At 40.8% G+C, this 20,000-nt stretch overlaps 1 protein-coding gene across 2 annotated transcripts in view; it reads right to left on the bottom strand.

Moving 5' to 3' along the window:
* LOC140542625 (plexin-A2-like) overlaps positions 1-20,000 on the bottom strand; it is a 98,898-nt gene that overhangs the window by 57,471 nt on the left and 21,427 nt on the right. For both annotated transcript variants that reach the window (XR_011978148.1, XM_072665424.1), the window contains exons 2-3: positions 17,176-18,484; positions 12,386-12,568 (exon numbers count right to left, since the gene is read on the bottom strand). Coding sequence is in view for 1 of the 2 variants with exons in the window: in XM_072665424.1 (XP_072521525.1) it covers positions 12,386-12,568; positions 17,176-18,390 (1,398 nt within the window). In the remaining variant the exon portion in view is untranslated. The remainder of the gene's footprint in view (positions 1-12,385; positions 12,569-17,175; positions 18,485-20,000) is intronic.

Here is a 20,000-nt window from a genome sequence, read left to right as displayed (position 1 = left end):
TGTATCCACTATGAATTGTTCAGTATCTACTATGAATCATTATGTATCCACTATGAATCATTCCGTATCCACTATGAATTGTTCAGTATCCACTATGAATTGTTCAGTATCTACTATGAATCATTATGTATCCACTATGAATTGTTCGATAACCCGGCGCTCTAACCGCTGAGCCACCACTGCCCCTCTACTATGAATTTTTCAGTACCTAATATGAATTTATTCAGTATCCACTATGAATTTATTCAGTATCTACTATGAATTATTCAGTACCTACTAGGAATTTATTCAGTATCTACTATAAATTATTCACTATACACAATAAATTATTCCATATCCGCTATGAATTATTCAGCATCTACTATGAATCTATTCAGTATCCATTATGACTTATTTAGTATCTACTATAAATTATTCAATATACCATATGTTTAGTATCCACTATGAATTATTCAGTATCTATAATAAATTATTCAGTATCTACTATGTATTATTCAGTACCTACTATGAATTTATTCAGTATCTACTATGAATTATTCAGTACCTACTATGAATTTATTCAGTATCTACTATGAATTCAGTATCTACTATGAATTATTCAGTACCTACTAGGAATTTATTTAGTATCTACTATGACATTCACTATACACAATAAATTATTCCATATCCGCTATGAATTATTCAGCATCTACTATGAATCTATTCAGTATCCATTATGACTTATTTAGCATCTACTATAAATTATTCAATATACCATATGTTTAGTATCCACTATGAATTATTCAGTATCTATAATAAATTATTCAGTATCTACTATGTATTATTTACTATACACTATGAATAATGCTGAGTTTGAAAAGCTGTTCAGTTGGCTCTGTAATCGCTGACTCGTGTCAATGGCACATTTTACCTAAAAAATCTGGAAGACATTTGAGAACAAGCAAAAACACAGAGAGCTCCTGTATTCCCCAGAGGACATTTAACCCCTCAACCCAGCTTCTAAAGATACACACATCACTTAACACACACACACACACACACACACACACACACACACACACACACACACTTCTATACCAACATGATACCTCGCAGTAACACAAGAAGAGAATACACACTATTATACTAAGCCTGCTATGATGAATGAGCTGTTAATGGAGCTGCACTGTTTAGTAGTTTGGGACACAGCTGCAGCCTCAGAGGCTCCGCCCTCAACATCGACAGTGTGTCTGATCTCGGCTGAGCTGCTATAGCTATCAGGATGTTTAGAAAAGCGCAAAATGATGCTCTCTGACACCACCTGTAGGTCAAACTAGCATAACTGCCGCAAGAAACTTTGAAATTTATCAGCTTACATTTTCTTTATAAACATGAACAAACTTTTTTTATCTGAAACATTAAAGCAACTTTCAGTTGTAGCTTAAAACAGCAGCCTCAGAATCCTGCTGATGCTCCACTGACTAGTAAAGGGACAACGGTGTCACGGTCATTTCCACTCCGTAAATCAGAACTGTGGTAAAATCCTGTACTAGTACTCTGTCGCCTCAGGCCTCATGTTTCTTATACTTCAGACGCCACTTCTGTCTCTCTCAGCTTGTGTACAAGCATGTGCACAGCTGTCCATGAAGGGACGCTCAAACCGTGATTTGTATGTACAGCTGTGGAGTAAGAGTGAATTACACCCCCCCACTGTAGGAGGAGCCCAGGAGGAGCAAAAATACTAATTCTATGAGTCAGAACCTTGCAGTTGAAGAGAGTCGGGATTTGGAGCTTTAGAACAATGAGTGTGTGTGTGTGTGTGTGTGAGAGAGTGTGAGAGAGAGAGTGTGTGTGTTTGGGGTTCTCATTGCTCAGTGAGCTTAAAAGAGGTTGAAGTGTGTGACGCACAAAGATCTGTCACTGGCCGGAGAGAGATACGGACACACACAGACACACAGATACGGACACACACACATTCACACAGCAGCAGTAATCTTGGAGATTCGAGGCAGAACCAGAAGAGAGAGCAGATCCAGCTGAGACAACAGTAGCATGGAAATTTCTCTCTCTCTCTTTCTCTCACACACACACACACACACTTTCTTTGTCTCCTCATAGAGCTGTATTAGAGTCAGTGGGAAGCATGAGTGTAATCCCAGCTTCAGTCTGCACACACACACACACACACACACACAGTCACCACACCACAGAGAGAGAGAGAGAAATAGAAAGAGAGAAAGTGAGAGAGAAAGAAAAAACTATAGAGAGAGAGAAAGAAAGAAAGTTAAAGTGAGAGAGAGAGAGAGAGAGATAGAGAGAGAAAGAGAGAGAGAAAGAGAAAGAGAAAATGAATGAGACAAAGAGAGGGAAAGGGAGAGAAATATACACACATATATAGAGAGAGATAGACCTATAATGAGAGAGAGAGAGAGAGAGAGAGATAAAGTGAAAGAGAAAGAGAAAACGATAGAGAGAGAGAGAAAGATAAAAGTGAGAGAGCGAGAGAGAGAGAGAGAGAGCGAGAGAGAGAGAAAGAGAGGGAAAGGTAGAGAAAGATACACCTATAAAGAGAGAGAGAGAGAGAGAGAGAGAGAGAGAGAGAGAGAGAGAGAGAGAGGGAGAGAGGGAGAGTTCTGATGTGGAACATGGTGGTGTGGAGGGGAAGCCCAGGACGGATTTTACTGCTGTAAAGTCTTACACCGACTTCTACACCATACTGAGCAGAACACACTGTAGAGAATCGACAGCCATCAGGAAGTGTTCATGTTGTCCCCGTGACAACAGACAGGCTTTGTAACACACCACAACGCTCCTCTTCATCTGTCTCCATATGTCTGTCTCTCTCTCTCTCTCTCTCTCTCTCTCTTCCTCCGTGGTGTGTTCCCCCTCATTCCCACACTCCTCAGCTCCAAAATAGACGACAGCAGCACAGCACTATGATCGACTGAACCACAGACCGTCTCACGTTACCCACAATTCTGTGTGGCTGCTTAATGTAACCCAGCAGAGTTACCACGACAGGGTCGAGCGAGGGACACATGGGAGAACGCTCTGCCCTTTTGACCTTTGTGAGTTTGGCTTGGGTTTCTTCTGTATAGAGTCACGAGCGGAGTCCTAAAGACTCTCGGAGTTCTGTGGGATCCTTTAAATTCAGTCAAGAAGCCGCGCGGCCTTCAGTACTGAGAAATCGAAGGATAGAACTGGTGGATCCTTCGAGACCTCCAGAGACTCAAATCCTTCACAATCTGAGCAAAAGTGCCACAGTTCAACAGAGACTGGAGACAGCAGAGAGTGGTGGGATGCTGTAATGGAGGGTAAATGTAACTTCCAGTTTCTAGCTTCCAATTTAAAGTGCACTACACACTACCGAGCTGGACTGCAAGAAAACATTGGAATATTGAAGTATTGCGATACTGTACTTTTCAGTACTGTATCGATTCTCTAAAAACACAGTATTGATTTTATAATGAATAGTTTACATGTAAGGATTGCTGGCAGACAGAGGTTTATTTTGTGCTGGGTTTAAACCCTCTGCAGTTTAAGGGCATTTTCGAGATTTCGTGATAAAGCACTTGCATATAAGAGAATACCCATGATTCATATCGTAATTCTTGTGAAAACATATCTTTACTCATGGGGACGAATCATTTGATGCCTGTAATGGGTTCACCAGAGTCTTAACTTCACTCAAATCCAATAATTACAGATAAGAGGCAGATAACAGACACACAAAACCACCAGTAGACAGAGCGAGAAGCAGAAGACGTGTTTATTGACCCGTCTTCATAGCCTCGTAAGTAAAGAGGGGAGACATGTATGATCTTACAATAGTATGCAATCAAAAGGGCCCCCCAGCACGTTCGTTCAACAACCCCAGTGATTCGTCATCATGCAACAGTAAATAAACAACAGCAGCTAAAAACACAGTAGCCAAAAATAATGGATTTATCCAGTATGAATCAGTGTGTGAATCAGTCTGTAGTGAATATACATTTACATTATATTCATATTTAAGGCATTTAGCAGATGTTCTTCTCCAGAGCGACTTACACAAGTGTGTCACTTTACTCACAAAACACTCTTAGCTAGTTTGTATAGACTAGGATCCAAACATCTCTCTAAGTTTAGATACTAAACACAAAAGTCAGTATGGAGACCATAATACTCTACTCTCTACTCTGGACTACACTCTGATCTTCACCAAAGTACTCTTGGAAGAGGAGAGTCTCTTCAGTCGGCCTTTGAAGACAGTGAGCGACTCTGCCGTTCGGACACCCAGGGGAAGTTCGTTCCACCACTTGGGGGCCAGGACAGGACTCTCGCCTTCAGTGGATCTTAAAAGATGGCGGGTCAACCTGAGCCGTACTTCAAGCTGAAGAGGTTTTGGTACTGACATTGCCATCAAGTATGGAGGGGCTGGTCCGTTCTTGGCTTTGTAGGCCAGCGTCAGGGGTTTGAATCTGATGCGGGAAGCAGCTACAGGAAGCCAGTGAAGAGAATGCAGCAGAGGAGTGACATACATGGCTGAATTTAGAAACGTGCTGCTGCATTCTGGATAAGTTGCAGGGGTCTGATGGTGCGCAGAGGGAGACCAGCCAGAAGAGAGTTGCAGTCATCAAGTCTTAAAGTGACGAGAGACTGAACGAGCACCTGGCTGGCCTCTCTAGAGAGGAAGGGTCGAATTCTCCAGATGCTGAAAAGGAGAAACCTGCATGGCTGAGTCATAGATTTGCTCAGTCATAGGCTTGCATATAGTTTTTACGCTCTGACAGTACGATAACTCCTGAGCAATTTCATTCCAGTATGAATTGGCAGAGTGCACAGGTCTTCCCTTCTGACAATAATAGCTGTGGAGTGATCTTAATCCAGTATGAATGTATATATTTGTTACAGTCTGACTAATAAATAAGTGCCTTCCATCCAGTATGACTTGCGAAGTATATATAGATTTTACAGTCTAATAACAACAACAACTCCGGAGCCCTTTTAATCCAGTGTGAATCTATTCCAACCCATCTCACTCTAATGGAATGTTAATCCCTGCTAATAGACAGGGCCGTGCTCCACGGTGTGATCGTTACTGAGTGTGTCCTGTGGCATAACGCTGACGTGAACATCTGGACCATGACCTCTCAGTCCGAGCTATCTGGGAGAATTACACAAATACATCATCCTGAACAAATCGGCCAATCAAATCACACACAAAAAATGAATCTCTCTCCAATTTAACAACAGATAGCTCGAGTTTAGCCTGTAATGAGTCAGCAGGGTCAGCTGGGTCAGCAGGTAGGTGCAGGCTGGTCTAATTCAAATCTCTGATCTGGATGCTGTTCAGACTTGGCATCGTTCAGCTATTGTATGAGTTCAGTCTGCATTCTCTAATACATAACACACACACACACACACGCACACACACACACACACACACACGCACACACAAATGGAAAAGCAAAACAATACATGGGGCCCTAATCTTTCACCCCTGAGAAAGAACACACTTCCTCCTCCTGAGACTGAGGCCTTGCTGGGTTCCCACACAGCCTGGCATTATTACTGTAAAAGGAAGCAGATTCCTGTGGCATTACAAACACCCTCCGAAATTTAATACAGACTAACGAAAACAACCTGTTTGCTGCCCCTACGGCCAAAACAGCACAGAGCAAAGCCAACCAGGCAAGAAAAGACAACTTGGGTTTATAGAGGGGCAGAGTGGGCTTCATAGTTCAAGAGCAAAAATCCCCCAAAACATCTTTAACCCTTTAAACCCAAACGGCTTGTGTGCAGGTCCATACTTTAGTCCCTTCAAGTTACAGATTAGTTTCACAGTAGTTCCTGAATCATTTCTAGTAGATACTGAATCACTTGTAGCATTTACTAAAGTGTTTACTGAATCATTTCTAGTAGATACTGAATCACTTGTAGCATTTACTAAAGTGTTTACTGAATCATTTCTAGTAGGTACTGAATATTTTCAGCAGTTACTGAATCATTTCTAGCCATTAATCCTTTCTAGCACTAAAATACTTTCTAGTAGCTACTGAAAACATTTAGCAGTAATTAATTCATTTCTAGCAGTTACTAAATACATTCTAGTATCTTCTAAAGAGTTTGTAGCAGTTACTGCATAATTTACAGTAACTATAGAACTACTCAATTCTTACTTTCTGATGTTACTAAACGATTTATAGCAGATACTAAATCATTTCTTGCGGTTATTGAACATTTTATAGCAGATACTGAATCTAGTTCTAGATTCTAGTAGTTACTGAATATTTTATAATTAAAGTTACTGAATAATTTCTAGTTGTTACTGAATTACTGAATTTTTGTAAGTATTTACTGAATAATATATAGTAATTACTAAATATTTTACACTCTTTACTGAATCATTTCTAGTAGTTACTAAATGATTATTTGCAGATACCGAATAATTTCTTGCAGTTAATAATTTCTAGTACTGGAAACCTGTCAGTAGCTACTGAAAATATATAGCTGTTATTAAATCATATTAAATTACTCACTGAATACTTTATATATGTTATGGAAAAATGTCAAGCAGTTACTGAATACATTCTAGTATCTATTGAATATTTACTGAAAGATTTACAGCAGCTACTGAAAGATTTCTAGCAGATACTGAAAGATTTATAGCAGATACTGAATCATTTCTAGCAGATAGTGAAAGATTTATAGTAGTTACTGAAAGATTTACAGCAGCTACTGAAAGATTTATAGCAGATACTGAATCATTTCTAGCAGATACTGAATCATTTCTAGCAGCTACTGAAAGATTTATAGCAGATACTGAATCATTTCTAGCAGATACTGAATCATTTCTAGCAGATACTGAAAGATTTATAGCAGCTACTGAAAGGTTCATAACAGATACTGATCTGTTGATCTTTTGAATAAATACGCTTTTTTCTTTAATTTGTTACTTATAACCTTTATGTGGGTTCATAACCCCAAAACAGCCATTTTCCAACTCTTTAACGCTTAGAATTGACAGGCTGTTTTTGTTACTGTGTTTTTAAAACCTGTCAGTAGCTACTGAAAATATATAGCTGTTACTAAATCATTTCTAGCAACTACTCACTGAATACTTTATATATGTTATGGAAAAATGTCAAGCAGTTACTGAATACATTCTAGTATGTATTGAATATTTACAGAAAGATTTACAGCAGCTACTGAAAGATTTCTAGCAGCTACTGAAAGATTTCTAGTAGTTACTGAAAGATTTCTAGTAGTTACTGAAAGATTTATAGCAGCTTCTAAAAGATTTCTAGCAGCTTCTAAAAGATTTCTAGCAGATACTGAAAGAGTTATAGGAGATACTGAAATATTTCTAGCAGATACTAAAAGATTTCTAGCAGATACTGAATCATTTCTAGCAGATACTGAAAGATTTCTAGCAGAAACTGAATCATTTCTAGCAGATACTGAATCATTTCTAGCAGATACTGAAAGATTTATAGCAGATACTGAATCATTTATAGCAGATACTGAATCATTTCTAGCAGATACTGAAAGATTTATAGCAGATACTGAATCATTTCTAGCAGATACTAAAAGATTTATAGCAGATACTGAATCATTTCTAGCAGCTACTGAAAGGTTCATAACAGATACTGATCTGTTGATCTTTTGAATAAATACGCTTTTTTCTTTAATTCATTACTTATAACCTTTATGTGGGTTCATAACCCCAAAACAGCCATTTTCCAACTCTTTAACACTTAGAATTGACAGGCTGTTTTTAAAACCTGTCAGTAGCTACTGAAAATATATAGCTGTTACTAAATCATTTCTAGCAACTACTCACTGAATACTTTATATATGTTATGGAAAAATGTCAAGCAGTTACTGAATACATTCTAGTATGTATTGAATATTTACAGAAAGATTTACAGCAGCTACTGAAAGATTTCTAGCAGCTACTGAAAGATTTATAGTAGTTACTGAAAGATTTCTAGCAGATACTGAAAGATTTATAGTAGTTACTGAAAGATTTCTAGCAGCTTCTAAAAGATTTCTAGCAGCTTCTAAAAGATTTCTAGCAGATACTGAAAGAGTTATAGGAGATACTGAAATATTTCTAGCAGATACTGAAATATTTCTAGCAGATACTAAAAGATTTCTAGCAGATACTGAATCATTTCTAGCAGATACTGAAAGGTTCATAACAGATACCGATCTGTTGATCTTTTGAATAAATACACTTTTTTCTTTAATTTGTTACTTATAACCTTTATGTGGGTTCATAACCCCAAAACAGCCATTTTCCAACTCTTTAACGCTTAGAATTGACAGGCTGTTTTTAAAACCTGTCAGTAGCTACTGAAAATATATAGCTGTTACTAAATCATTTCTAGCAACTACTCACTGAATACTTTATATATGTTATGGAAAAATGTCAAGCAGTTACTGAATACATTCTAGTATGTATTGAATATTTACAGAAAGATTTCTAGCAGCTACTGAAAGATTTCTAGCAGCTACTGAAAGATTTATAGTAGTTACTGAAAGATTTCTAGCAGATACTGAAAGATTTATAGTAGTTACTGAAAGATTTATAGCAGATACTGAAAGATTTATAGCAGATACTGAATCATTTATAGCAGCTACTGAAAGTTTCATAACAGATACTGATCTGTTGATCTTTTGAATAAATACGCTTTTTTCTTTAATTCATTACTTATAACCTTTATGTGGGTTCATAACCCCAAAACAGCCATTTTCCAACTCTTTAACGCTTAGAATTGACAGGCTTTTGTTACTGTGTTTTTAAAAGCCACATATGTAAAGGAGATTTACCCTGACTGACTGCACTATTCATACAGCAGTCTGTGCTAAAACAGTCCTTATAACTTCAGTGATTCTTTAGTGAATAACGAACACTGAGGATGAATAACTGATCAGAGCTCAGTGTGGAAGAGATGTGCACTGGTGAACAGGGATGATGAAACAAGGTCCAATTCCAGTTTGAACCAATCAAAGACAGTCAATGGAAGAGTTTTGGGATTCTATGAGAAGATAATTGAGCAAAAGGGTTGTAAAGGGATCTTTTTAAACTGATAGACCAATCACACATGAATGAATGAATACTGATGTGTGTTTGGAGAATATTGCATCACGCTGGCTTTGAGGCCCAGCTGTTTCTGCCTGTGATTCTGCATGGATGGGTCAGTTTGAACATTTTATGTGGTGATTTCAGTATTGATGTAAAGTCATGCTGAAATGTGATACTAAATATATATATAGAGAGAGAATGTGTAAGGTGTATGTATGGTGTATATAGATTCTTCCTAAATCAAGGGTATTAAAAAGAATGTATCCTGCTTTAGTTTCCATTGTCCAGGGAAGACATTCTATTAGATTTGATTCAGAGCATTGCTGTAAGGATTTGATTGCTTTAACCAAAAAGAGCATTATTGAGGTCAGGACACCTCATCCTCAGCTCCCTAAATCATCCTTAAAGTATTGGTAAGTAAACATCATTCCAGAGAACAAAGCTGGGGGCTTTATACCCCTCTAGCCCACACCAGGCATGGTGTCAGTAAGTATTCTATCAGCAATATTTTTCTACAGGGATCAGACCAGCTGTGCGTGTGCATTCACACATCTGTGTCAGTAACGAGTGCAACTTACAGTAGCTGAATGCATTCAGTGGAAGGGGTGTCCATAAACATTTGGATATATAGTGTATGTGGTATTTGGATGGTATATATAAGGTATAATATATATAATATTGATATCATTTGGATGGTAATTATTTGGTTTCATGTATGGTATAAATGTATAGGATTGGTAGGGTATTTATATATGTATGGTATTTCATATTTATGGTATTTAGTATATGTATTGATAGTATTTGTATGATATTTGTATGGTATATGCAGTTATTGGGAGAATTACATTTGAAGCGGTCAGTTGAACACTGGATTGGGTACTGCAGTGTATTTCCCATTCTGAAGTTGTACAAATATGAATGGTTCCTAAATCTCTGCTCAGAGAGAGAGGACGGCCAGTGACCTCTGATCCCTGACCCAGGTCGCTGACCCATGTGTTTACTGAGGCACTATGGTCAGAGTGGAGATACGCTAATGGGTTTTGACGTGCTTCACTCGTTCTGGTCCATTAAGCTAAGCTCTCACATTACACGCAAACACTAGTAGTAAGTAGTGGTAGCTATAGTGGTGTGTGTGTGTGTGGGTTCTCCATCTGCTTCAGGCATTACTTCAGAAGGGAAAACACACACCTATACGGATCTTTGGAAGGCTTTGGTTGGAATCACAGGTTTGGATCTGCTTAGTTTTGTTCTGTTCATCAAAAGCAGCAAAATCCTCCAGAAAAATAACTAAAGGCATGAGAAACCACAAGAAACCACCGGAAGCCGCAGTTACAACAGCAAAGCAGTCTGCTCCAATTGATGCAAACAGAGACAGAGGCAAGGTGTACTGCAAAGATTGAGGAGGTGAGATGAATGAACACCAGGCATCCAAAAAAAAAACCACTAAAAACACTCTGCCAGGATGAGCTGGTGACCAAAACCAGCCTCAGATATCTGCTACAATCGCCCACATTCTATGAAAAAAGTCAGTACCCATCAAAACCTAACACGGATATCTTCTGTACTTAAACAGGTTCCAGTAGAACATGCTTTTGGTCATCTTTGGTCATCAATAGTGCCAAGTTCCCACATATTTGACCAGATTCCCCCTAAAGACTGTTTTCTGTACTGTAAAAAAAGCTTTCTCCATTACTGAGCTGTGTGTACAGGAATTCACACCTATATCATTTTGAATCTTCCTCTTGGTGGCGTAACAGAGCACCATTCTGAAGCAGATCAACAACTTACAGTGAGAGTACAGCTGCCAAACATGGTGGAGGTAGTTTCACACACTGTTATATTAATCAAGATCCCCAGTGTAAACAATAAGAGAACCCCCCCCAGCTGATGTTTTGGACATAGATGGTTTAAAATCGTATGGTAGCACTTTGGACGCACTTTAACTGATGTCCAAAAGGAAATGATAATAGGGTACAGGGTGAATGATGGTGACAGCATCTTGGTAACTAACTTCGCAGGATGCTCTAGAGCCGCCATAGAGAAGGTGTACCAAGAATGGACTTCTCACTCATTCAGTGCCTTCCATAACGGTGATGAGGGGAACAACGACTCCGGTGAGTGGTACAGAGCAATCGACGCACCACTGTGGAGCAGTTAACCTCTGTAAGGCAGATGATCACAGTATTCTGATATGACTGCCATACTATTTGAGCCCAATAAATCCTGGCATTGTCGTGCCATCAGGGAAGAACAAATCCACTGATTGAATAACCTGGTCGGTCAGTGCATTCAGGTAGTCAGCTGACCTCATTCATGCCGGTTAGCCTCACTGACAAGTGGTTTTCTGAAGGCTACACAGCTGTTTCGTCCCATTCCCCCAACTTTTTTTTGTTTGCCCACATTCCTTCCTCGAAGATGATATTTCCCCATCGTCCTTCAGCTTTTTAATAACGTGTTGGACAGTTCTTGACCCGATTTCAGCCAATAATTGGACTCTTCTGACAAGATTAACATCTGTTTCCACATGGTTGTTTAACAAATGAGAAGCCTCTCACTGCATCAGTTAGGGTTAAATAACTTATTGCCAGCTGAAAAATAGGCTCTTCTTTGCTATTTGCTTAGTTAAATCCAGGTTGTACACACACACACACACACATAGTTTGTAAAATACCATATAAGCATTTCTATCCTTATTTACAATTCAACATCAATAAAATCTTATTTTAACAGGATGAGCGAACACATGACTGCGACTCGACGGTTCTGATCAGAGGTGGGTAAACACCTGTGAATACACTCCACTTTACTACCGCTTTCCTTTCATTCCGTTCAGCTGCAGATATTTCGCTCTGAAAGCACAGAGAGTGAAACACACTCTAATTCTCTCCACTGCCGCTCCGCTCAGCTGATGAAACAACTCCGTAACACACACACACTCTCTTTCACACAGCTTTCACAGCAAAGCCTAATAACCCCCTGCTTTAACACAGCAGATACAAAATGAGTGTGTGTGTGTGTGTGTGTGTGTACCCCCATCAACACAATTCCCTTGAAGACTTCTGAAGTCTTCAACTGCAATAAACCTCATTTCAGGACGAGCACCATCACATCACACACTCCTGAAGAAAAGAGTGGCACAAAGGGCGCTTTCATGGATGCCATAGAAGCAGAACCACCTTTGATTCCCTGAGGAACCATGTTTGAAAAAGACTTACAAGACTGTGAGGAACCTTTTAATAGATAGTGTACAAGGTTCTATACAGGTTTAGAGGTTCTTCTTTAAACCCGTGAAATGACCAGCAGGTGTAAATCAGTGGTCGGAGATTCTCTCACCTTCCGGATGTTTCCAGCCCGGGTGCCCAGGAAGGCGATGCAGTAGCCGTTGTAGATGTAAGCGGACACAGCGGTCAGTCGCTCGGCCGTGTCTGTGTAAACTGTGTGTCCGGTGACAAGCTCAGAACCACCCAGAGGCTGGTTAATGTCCAAACCACAGAAATGGTCATCTATGGGGACCGGCTATAAAGAGAAAGAGAGAGAGAGAGAGAGAGAGAGAGAGAGAGAGAGAGAGAGAGAGAGAGAAAGAATGAATGACTATTTTTAACTATTTTTGGACAATGATGTGGATCCCACTCTGTGGCCCACTTGCTAAGCCAGCCTTAACTTAGCTAGCTCAGTTACAAAGCGTGACATTACCAATTAGGGAGCACCCACGGCATCAACACCCTGGGGTTCTCTTAAATGCACATGGGGAATGAGCTTAGTTGGTCATGTATTAGAAAGACACAGGAAATACACAGAAGAGCACTGCCGCACTTCTGCACATGCAGTGTCTCACAAAGGGCTGGACGATATGGTAAAAATACCACAATATATCACGATATTGAAAACCTTTTTTTGTGATTTTTATACAACATCTGTCGCTCTTCATCTAATTACCCCAGTCTAATTACACAGTTTGTAACAAAATCTGCAGCTGATCAGAGTTTATTAAGCACTAACAGTTTATTAAGGCATAACAAAATTCACAAAAATCACAATATGATAAAATATCGTCATATTGCCCAGTTCTACTATCACATTATCTATACATGCTGCATGTATACCTCCAACCTCACCTTCAGCTGCCAGCCTGGATTCCATTCAGTCCTCACCACCGTGGCCGGTGGGGGTATTAAAAATGAAAAGCAGGTCCGATTTGGCCTGTTCTCAACGCCTCAGTAAACCAGACATTTAACTGAGGGGTTCTAGCAGCGGAAATATCACTGCACACGCAGAATGTCACCTTGTTCTTGTCCTGGCAGATGGCGGAACATCATTGTGCCGTGTCCGACGTTTGGGATTTGTGTGGTGTTTTACAGTCTGGGGGAAACACAGGCTGGTTACGGTTCTGCTAAATGCCACACTGCGTCTTGGGGATACATTCGAAACTCTCAACAGGGCACTAAAATTTCCATCAGCTAGATTTGTGTTTCGGTGGGATTGTATGAGGTTATTGAGAAAGGAGGGCATCTATTCCTGCCTTCATGCCCTTCTTGGAAGTTCTTGGATGGTTGTAGGCACACTATATGTCCAAATGTTTGTGGACACCCCTTCTAATGAGTGCATTTAGCTACACCCACTGCTGACACACAGCTTGTCAAGTTCCTGTAGCGAAGGACTGCCAAAAGAAAAGGACCCTCTGGTCAGACCAGATAAACATAAACCTACTGGCACTACGCCAAATGCCAGGCGTGGGCTAGAGGGGTGTAAAGCCCCCCAGCATTGAGCTGTGGAACAGTGGAACTGTGTTCCACTTTTGGGATGAGTTGGGGAAATGCAACTGACCAATCAAATCTTCACAGCAATGCTCTGAAATCTGATAGAAAGCCTTGTGAATCATACTGGGGACTTTGGTTGACCAGTTTGGTCAAGCTGGGCATACTGGTAGACTAGTCAAGCTGATCATACTGGTGGACTATTTTAGTCAAGCTGATCATACTGGTGGACTATTTTAGTCAAGCTGGTCATACTGGTGAACTATTTTAGTCAAGCTGTTCGTACTGGTGGACTATTTTAGTCAAGCTGATCGTACTGGTGGACTATTTTAGTCAAGCTGGTCATACTGGTGGACTATTTTAGTCAAGCTGGTCGTACTGGTGGACTATTTTAGTCAAGCTGGTCATACTGGTGGACTATTTTAGTCAAGCTGATCATACTGGTGGACTATTTTAGTCAAGCTGGTCATACTGGTGAACTATTTTAGTCAAGATGATCATACTGGTGGACTATTTTAGTCAAGCTGGTCATACTGGTGGACTATTTTAGTCAAGATGATCATACTGGTGGACTATTTTAGTCAAGCTGGTCGTACTGGTGGACTATTTTAGTCAAGCTGATCATACTGGTGGACTATTTTAGTCAAGCTGGTCATACTGGTGGACTATTTTAGTCAAGCTGGTCATACTGGTGGACTATTTTAGTCAAGCTGATCATACTGGTGGACTGGGTTTACTCAGCTAGCATGCTAGTTAGTGAGCTAAAAGCTACAGCAACAACCACAGTTGAAGCTTACAATCACCCCTAGCTGTTCCTCACTAATGTTATGCATGTTATGTTCAAACTTCGCAGAGAAACATTCTTGCTGTGCAAAGTTTGCATGACTAGCTGATTAGCACACTGAGGCTAGCATAGCCAGGGGATGAAAACTCTGAGAACTGCTCCTTGGTGGGCCTTTCCTCCTCCCCCACACCTCATCAGCTAATTAACGAGCCCGTTGCGAGATATAGCGGGAGTATTAGAACAGGAAACCACTAGAAGGACCAGGGCTGGGAAACACTGCCCTAAGGCCCTGAAATGTTACCAAGCTAAAGCAGTAAACAAGACTCCTGATTTAAGAACCGCTTGATCTGATGCTACACTAACGCAGCGTCCATAAGCAGCACCGGTGTAGCGGCTTTGATTTAATATCAAAGAGGAGCGTTGTACTCCGTCTCCTGCCCTCCATTAGAGAGCTGTCAGGGGGAATATAAACCCCAGCTCCTGGAAACGGCTTTGTCCGCTAACGCTAGGCTGTGTCTAGACTTTCTAATATAATAACAAAGAAGTGCTGCACTGAAACACAGCTGCCGTGAGTCATTCCATACATCTGCCTGGACAGAAGCTTTAAGGAACAATGAGCTCATAAATCATTGATCAGTCCATCTCAAAGGACCCCTTTAACACCCCCCCCCCCCCCCCCCCCAACAGTTATACTGTATTTCAACTCTGCGGTAGAGTTGCATTAATATCAGCTTTTCTGTAACCAATCAATATCCAGCACTGCTCTCTAGAGGACTATAAATAAAGAAATAATATTACATATATATATATATATATAGAATCATGTTCTATCCTCTGATAACATCACCTGGGTATGGATTTGATTGGAGCTTCATTATGGATATTAATGTTATAATGACTAAATTCTGGATATTAATGTTATTTTTTTATTTATTATATTCATTTCTTATATTTATTTGTTATATTTTATTTATGTATATATTTATTAGAAATTCATTATGGATATTTATTTTAAAATTAATGTTAAAAATTAAAATATAATACTAAACATTAATATGTGTAACTCATTCAAATTAAAATTTTACTTAAATAAAATGTACAGCCTGTGTGATGTAAACTTTAAAAAATATAATTAAAATAAATTATAAAATCAAAATCAAGTATGAAGCTGATACAAATTAACATGCAAAATGCCTCGACTTTCAAAACAGATCATTACAGTTTATTGTTTAACACCATAAAATGTGGTATTAAAAACATGGTGTGTTGTTTGTAATTATATTATTATTATTATTATTATTATTATTATGAACTCTGCACATCTACAGAATTCTTATTGTATATTAAACAACAATCCCAACATATCAGAAATGATTCCAAACTTTGTTGTAATGCAGCTTTTCCCCCTTAAACCCCTGCCGAGTGTAGGTTCAGCAGCCATCCCTCCCCCCCCAACGCAGCGTCCTGCAGGAACAGAGTCCAGCCTTTCTCCACCCCTCAGCCAGGCAGAGTCAAAGCCCTGATCGATCCCTCTCCTCTCCTGTCTCGCTACTCGACCTGAATGGACAAGCAGCCTTCAAAGCCCTGAACTACTGAATCAAATCCGAGCTGTGCCGGACTGTGCTCCAGGCCCTCTCTAACAGGCCGGAGCATTAGCATTATTCCGCAGCTCTGTGCAGATGCCGACGGCGTATTAAAGTTAATGGAGTTAGTAGGATGTAGAACAGCGTGTTTTCGGGATTTACTGTCTGCTACATTAATAAGGAGCTCAGAGCGGAGAGAGCAGAAGAATGACGAGCACACAAGCTCCTTCCATTTCTCCACCTTTTCCATTTCGAGTTCTACTCCATTTGTCAATTGGCCAGTTCGGTCAATAAGGTCATACTGGTTTTAATGGGAAATGACTGAAATATGGGTTGGCCAATAGTAAGAGCTCAATATTGCAACATTAAAGAGTGGCTCATACAGTATTTCCAATGTTTGTGGTCAGTATGTCCAAATGTTTGTGGACACCCTTCTAATGAATGCATTCAGTGACTGCTGACAGAGATGTGCAAATGCACACACACAGCTTGTCTGGTTCCTGAAGAGAAGAACTGCCAATAGAATAGGACTCTTTGGAGCAAAAAGAAACCTATTGAACCTACTGGCACCATTCCTAATGCCAGGCGTGGGCCAACTGTGTTCTCTGGAGTGATGGATGGTGCTTCATCCAGTTCTTTTGGGAGGAGTTGGGCTGAAGGTGGGGTGGTTGTCATCCAACATCCTGACCTCACTAATGCTGCTTGGCGCCAAATGCAATCAAGTCCTTACAGAAATGCTTTAAAATCTAGCAAAAAGGACTTCTTCCCTGGAACGTAGAGGCAGATTTGATTTCAGAAGAACCTATGAATGAGCAGGCGTCCCAATACTTTTGCCCATGTACTGTATATTTCACTAAAAACATTTCAGTAGAATGAAGCTCTATTAACATTAATATCCAGCTCTACTTTTCAGCTCGTACAGAGAGAGATTTAAAGGTCTGCTACTACAGTATCAGGCCCAGTGGTTATGACACCAACAATAAACACAACACCCTTCTTTACCGCTTTGGTGCACTGGACGTCCTTCCCCAGCAGCCAGTGAAGCTCCAGATTGCCCTCGCCTTGATAGCACGAGCGTAGCCTCTCTTTGATCCGAGCGTTGATGTCACGGATGGTGAACAGGCAGAGCGCAGAGTCATCGGAGGGTCTTTGGTACTGTTTCTGTCCTTTGGAAAAGACGGCGAACAGCACATCGTCCTGTTCGCTTGCGTTCAGCGCCTTGGCCAGGACACTTCCGGCCTTGGCCAGATACGCCGCCTGCAGCAGCCGGTACTCCACCCCTTTGTGGACGCACCCAATGGGAAGCGAGACGTACGAGTGGAACTTGTTGTCGCCTTTGCAGAGTCGTACGATGCGCGAAGTGTAGAAGAGATCTCCAGGCGACCCGCCGGCGTCCGACGTCTCCGGCTGCACGGTCAAGAAGTAGACAAAGCCACCGCTCGCAAAGCCGTAGATGTAGTAGATGTCAAACTGCGCGACGAGGGCTAGCGTGTCTGACGGTATTTTGACCAGCGACGACAGGAAGTCCGTGTGGAGCTCGTAATCCAGCATGGAAGCAGACTCAGGATCCCTGGGCAGCTTGCGAGCCGAGATGGTGGGGAAGTAGTCCTGCTTGCCTCCGACGGCTGTGCCAATGTAGAGCGTAGCATCGCCACGGGAACCTCGGAAATCTCTGGAGTCACGGGAATCATGGTGGCTGACGATCACGCCACACATGCCGCCTGTGCGGTTGACGCTGGAGAAGTAATGCTCCTTCTTGTGGGACGGTTCTGCCAGGACAAATAAGTCGTCCAACCGGAGCAGCTTGCAGACGCCCTGGTACAGGCTCCCACAGGCTAGCAGGCGGTTCTGAGAGTGGTCGATTAGCAGCAGCTTGTTGACGTTGTTGGTGTAGGACAGCGGTTCTGAGCACGGCTGCATTATGAGAGGAGGGTAGCAGGCCTGGTTGTCCAGCTCAGGCCCAGTGTTGTGAGTCACCAGGAGATTGAGTTCAGACGAAAGCTTGTAGATGCGGTTGACTCCGCCCACGTAAACCGTGCCAGTTGATTGGTGGACAGCGAGGTGGCTAAAGCTCCAGTCCCTTCTGTCCGACTGGAAGATATTCATGGTTTGGCTGAAGCAAGCGTTTGGAAAGATGGACAATGCAACGGACCACAAGCAGGCGAAAAACCTGGCGTTCATGTTGGAACAAAGTCTAGCGTTGTGACGCAACTCCATGGAAACCCTGCGCTCCACCTTTGCGTAAAACTGAAACAGGCTCTCTGTCTCCCCCTACAGGCAGAGTTGAGTTTCTTTCAGTCACATCATGGGTCTGAAAGAGAAGCGAAAAGCAGAATGAGCTTTCAGACTTTATCCTTCACACCGCAAAAAACAATCCTGGCAAATGAATTCATCTATTATCTAAGCTTTCTCTTTATGAGATCGTTATCAATTTATTATAATGTTGTTTCATTTATGTATTAACATTACCTACATTTAATTAATTTTATCCATTTATATATTTATATATATATATAGATTATTCCTTTATCTGCAATTTCTTGAAATAAGCCTGCAAATAAATCTGCATTTTTAATTTTAATAATTTAATATTATTCATTATTTTATTATTTAGCTCTTTGAAATTTGAAATTGTATTATTATAAATAAAATCCTATATTATTCCACCAAAAATCTGCATTATTTTATCCAAATTTCTGGAAATAGATTATATTATCTGAATTATGCTTTAAATAAATTATGCTTAAAATAAGTCAAATATTTGCACCATCACTAAAATCAGTCAATATTTCGTAGTTATTTCTTTTTTAAAAAAAGGTTTCTTTATGTTCTCTCTCTCTCACTCGGTCTTGCTCGGTCTGTCTCTCTCTCTATCTCCCAACCATTCTGTGGGTGTGTGATGTAACATTCATCAGGAAGTGACTCATGTAATCAGTTTAATAAGAACAATCAAGTAAGAGTGAGTGAGAGACCCAGAGAGAGACAGAGAGAGCAAGTGAGAGAGAGTGAGAGAGGATCTAATGCCCATTAGCATCAAACATTCATTAACTAACTGTGACTGCAGGGGTGGTCCTCACACACACCCCTTAACACACACACACACACACACACACACACATCTTGCTTACCATGCATTACTTCTGTCATTAAATTAGAATGTAAATTTATTAATTATGCTTCCCAATTTTTCATCTCCATATTCACTCCATCCTCTCTCTCTCTCTCCCTCTCTTCTCTTTCCCTCCAATTTCTTCTCCTCTCTCTCCCTTCTTTTTTATTTCTCTCTCCCCTTTTTCTTTCCTCTCTCTCTCTCTCTCTCCCTCTCTCTCCCTCTTTTTCAGTCCTCCCTCTCTCTCCCGGCTTTCTCGCTCCTCCCTTTTTCTTTCCTCTCTCTCTCTCTCTCTCTCTCCCCCCTTTTTCAGTCCTCCCTCTCTCTCCCTGCTTTCTCTCTCCTCCCTTTTTCTTTTCTCTCTCTCTCTCTCTCTCTCTCTCTCCCCCCCTTTTTCAGTCCTCCCTCTCTCTCCCTGCTTTCTCTCTCCTCCCTTTTTCTTTTCTCTTTCTCTCTCTCTCTCCCCCCCTTTTTCAGTCCTCTTGCTCTCTCCCTGCTTTTTCTCTCCTCCCTTTCTCTCTCTCGCTCTCTCTCACTCTCTCTCATTTTTTATTTCTCTCTCCTTTCTTTTTTACTTTCCTCTCTCTCTTTGCTTCCTCTCTCTCCCCCTTTTTTAGTCCTCCCTCTCTCTCCCTGCTTTCTTTCTCCTCCCTTTTTCTTTCCTCTCTCTCTCTCCCTTCTCTCTTTTTTTCTTTCCTCTCTCTCTCCTTCATTTTCT

The sequence above is a fragment of the Salminus brasiliensis genome, chromosome 21 (genome assembly GCF_030463535.1).
Source record: "Salminus brasiliensis chromosome 21, fSalBra1.hap2, whole genome shotgun sequence".
In the NCBI taxonomy this organism is placed as follows: domain Eukaryota; kingdom Metazoa; phylum Chordata; class Actinopteri; order Characiformes; family Bryconidae; genus Salminus; species Salminus brasiliensis.
This window is presented reverse-complemented; position numbering and strand designations above follow the sequence as displayed.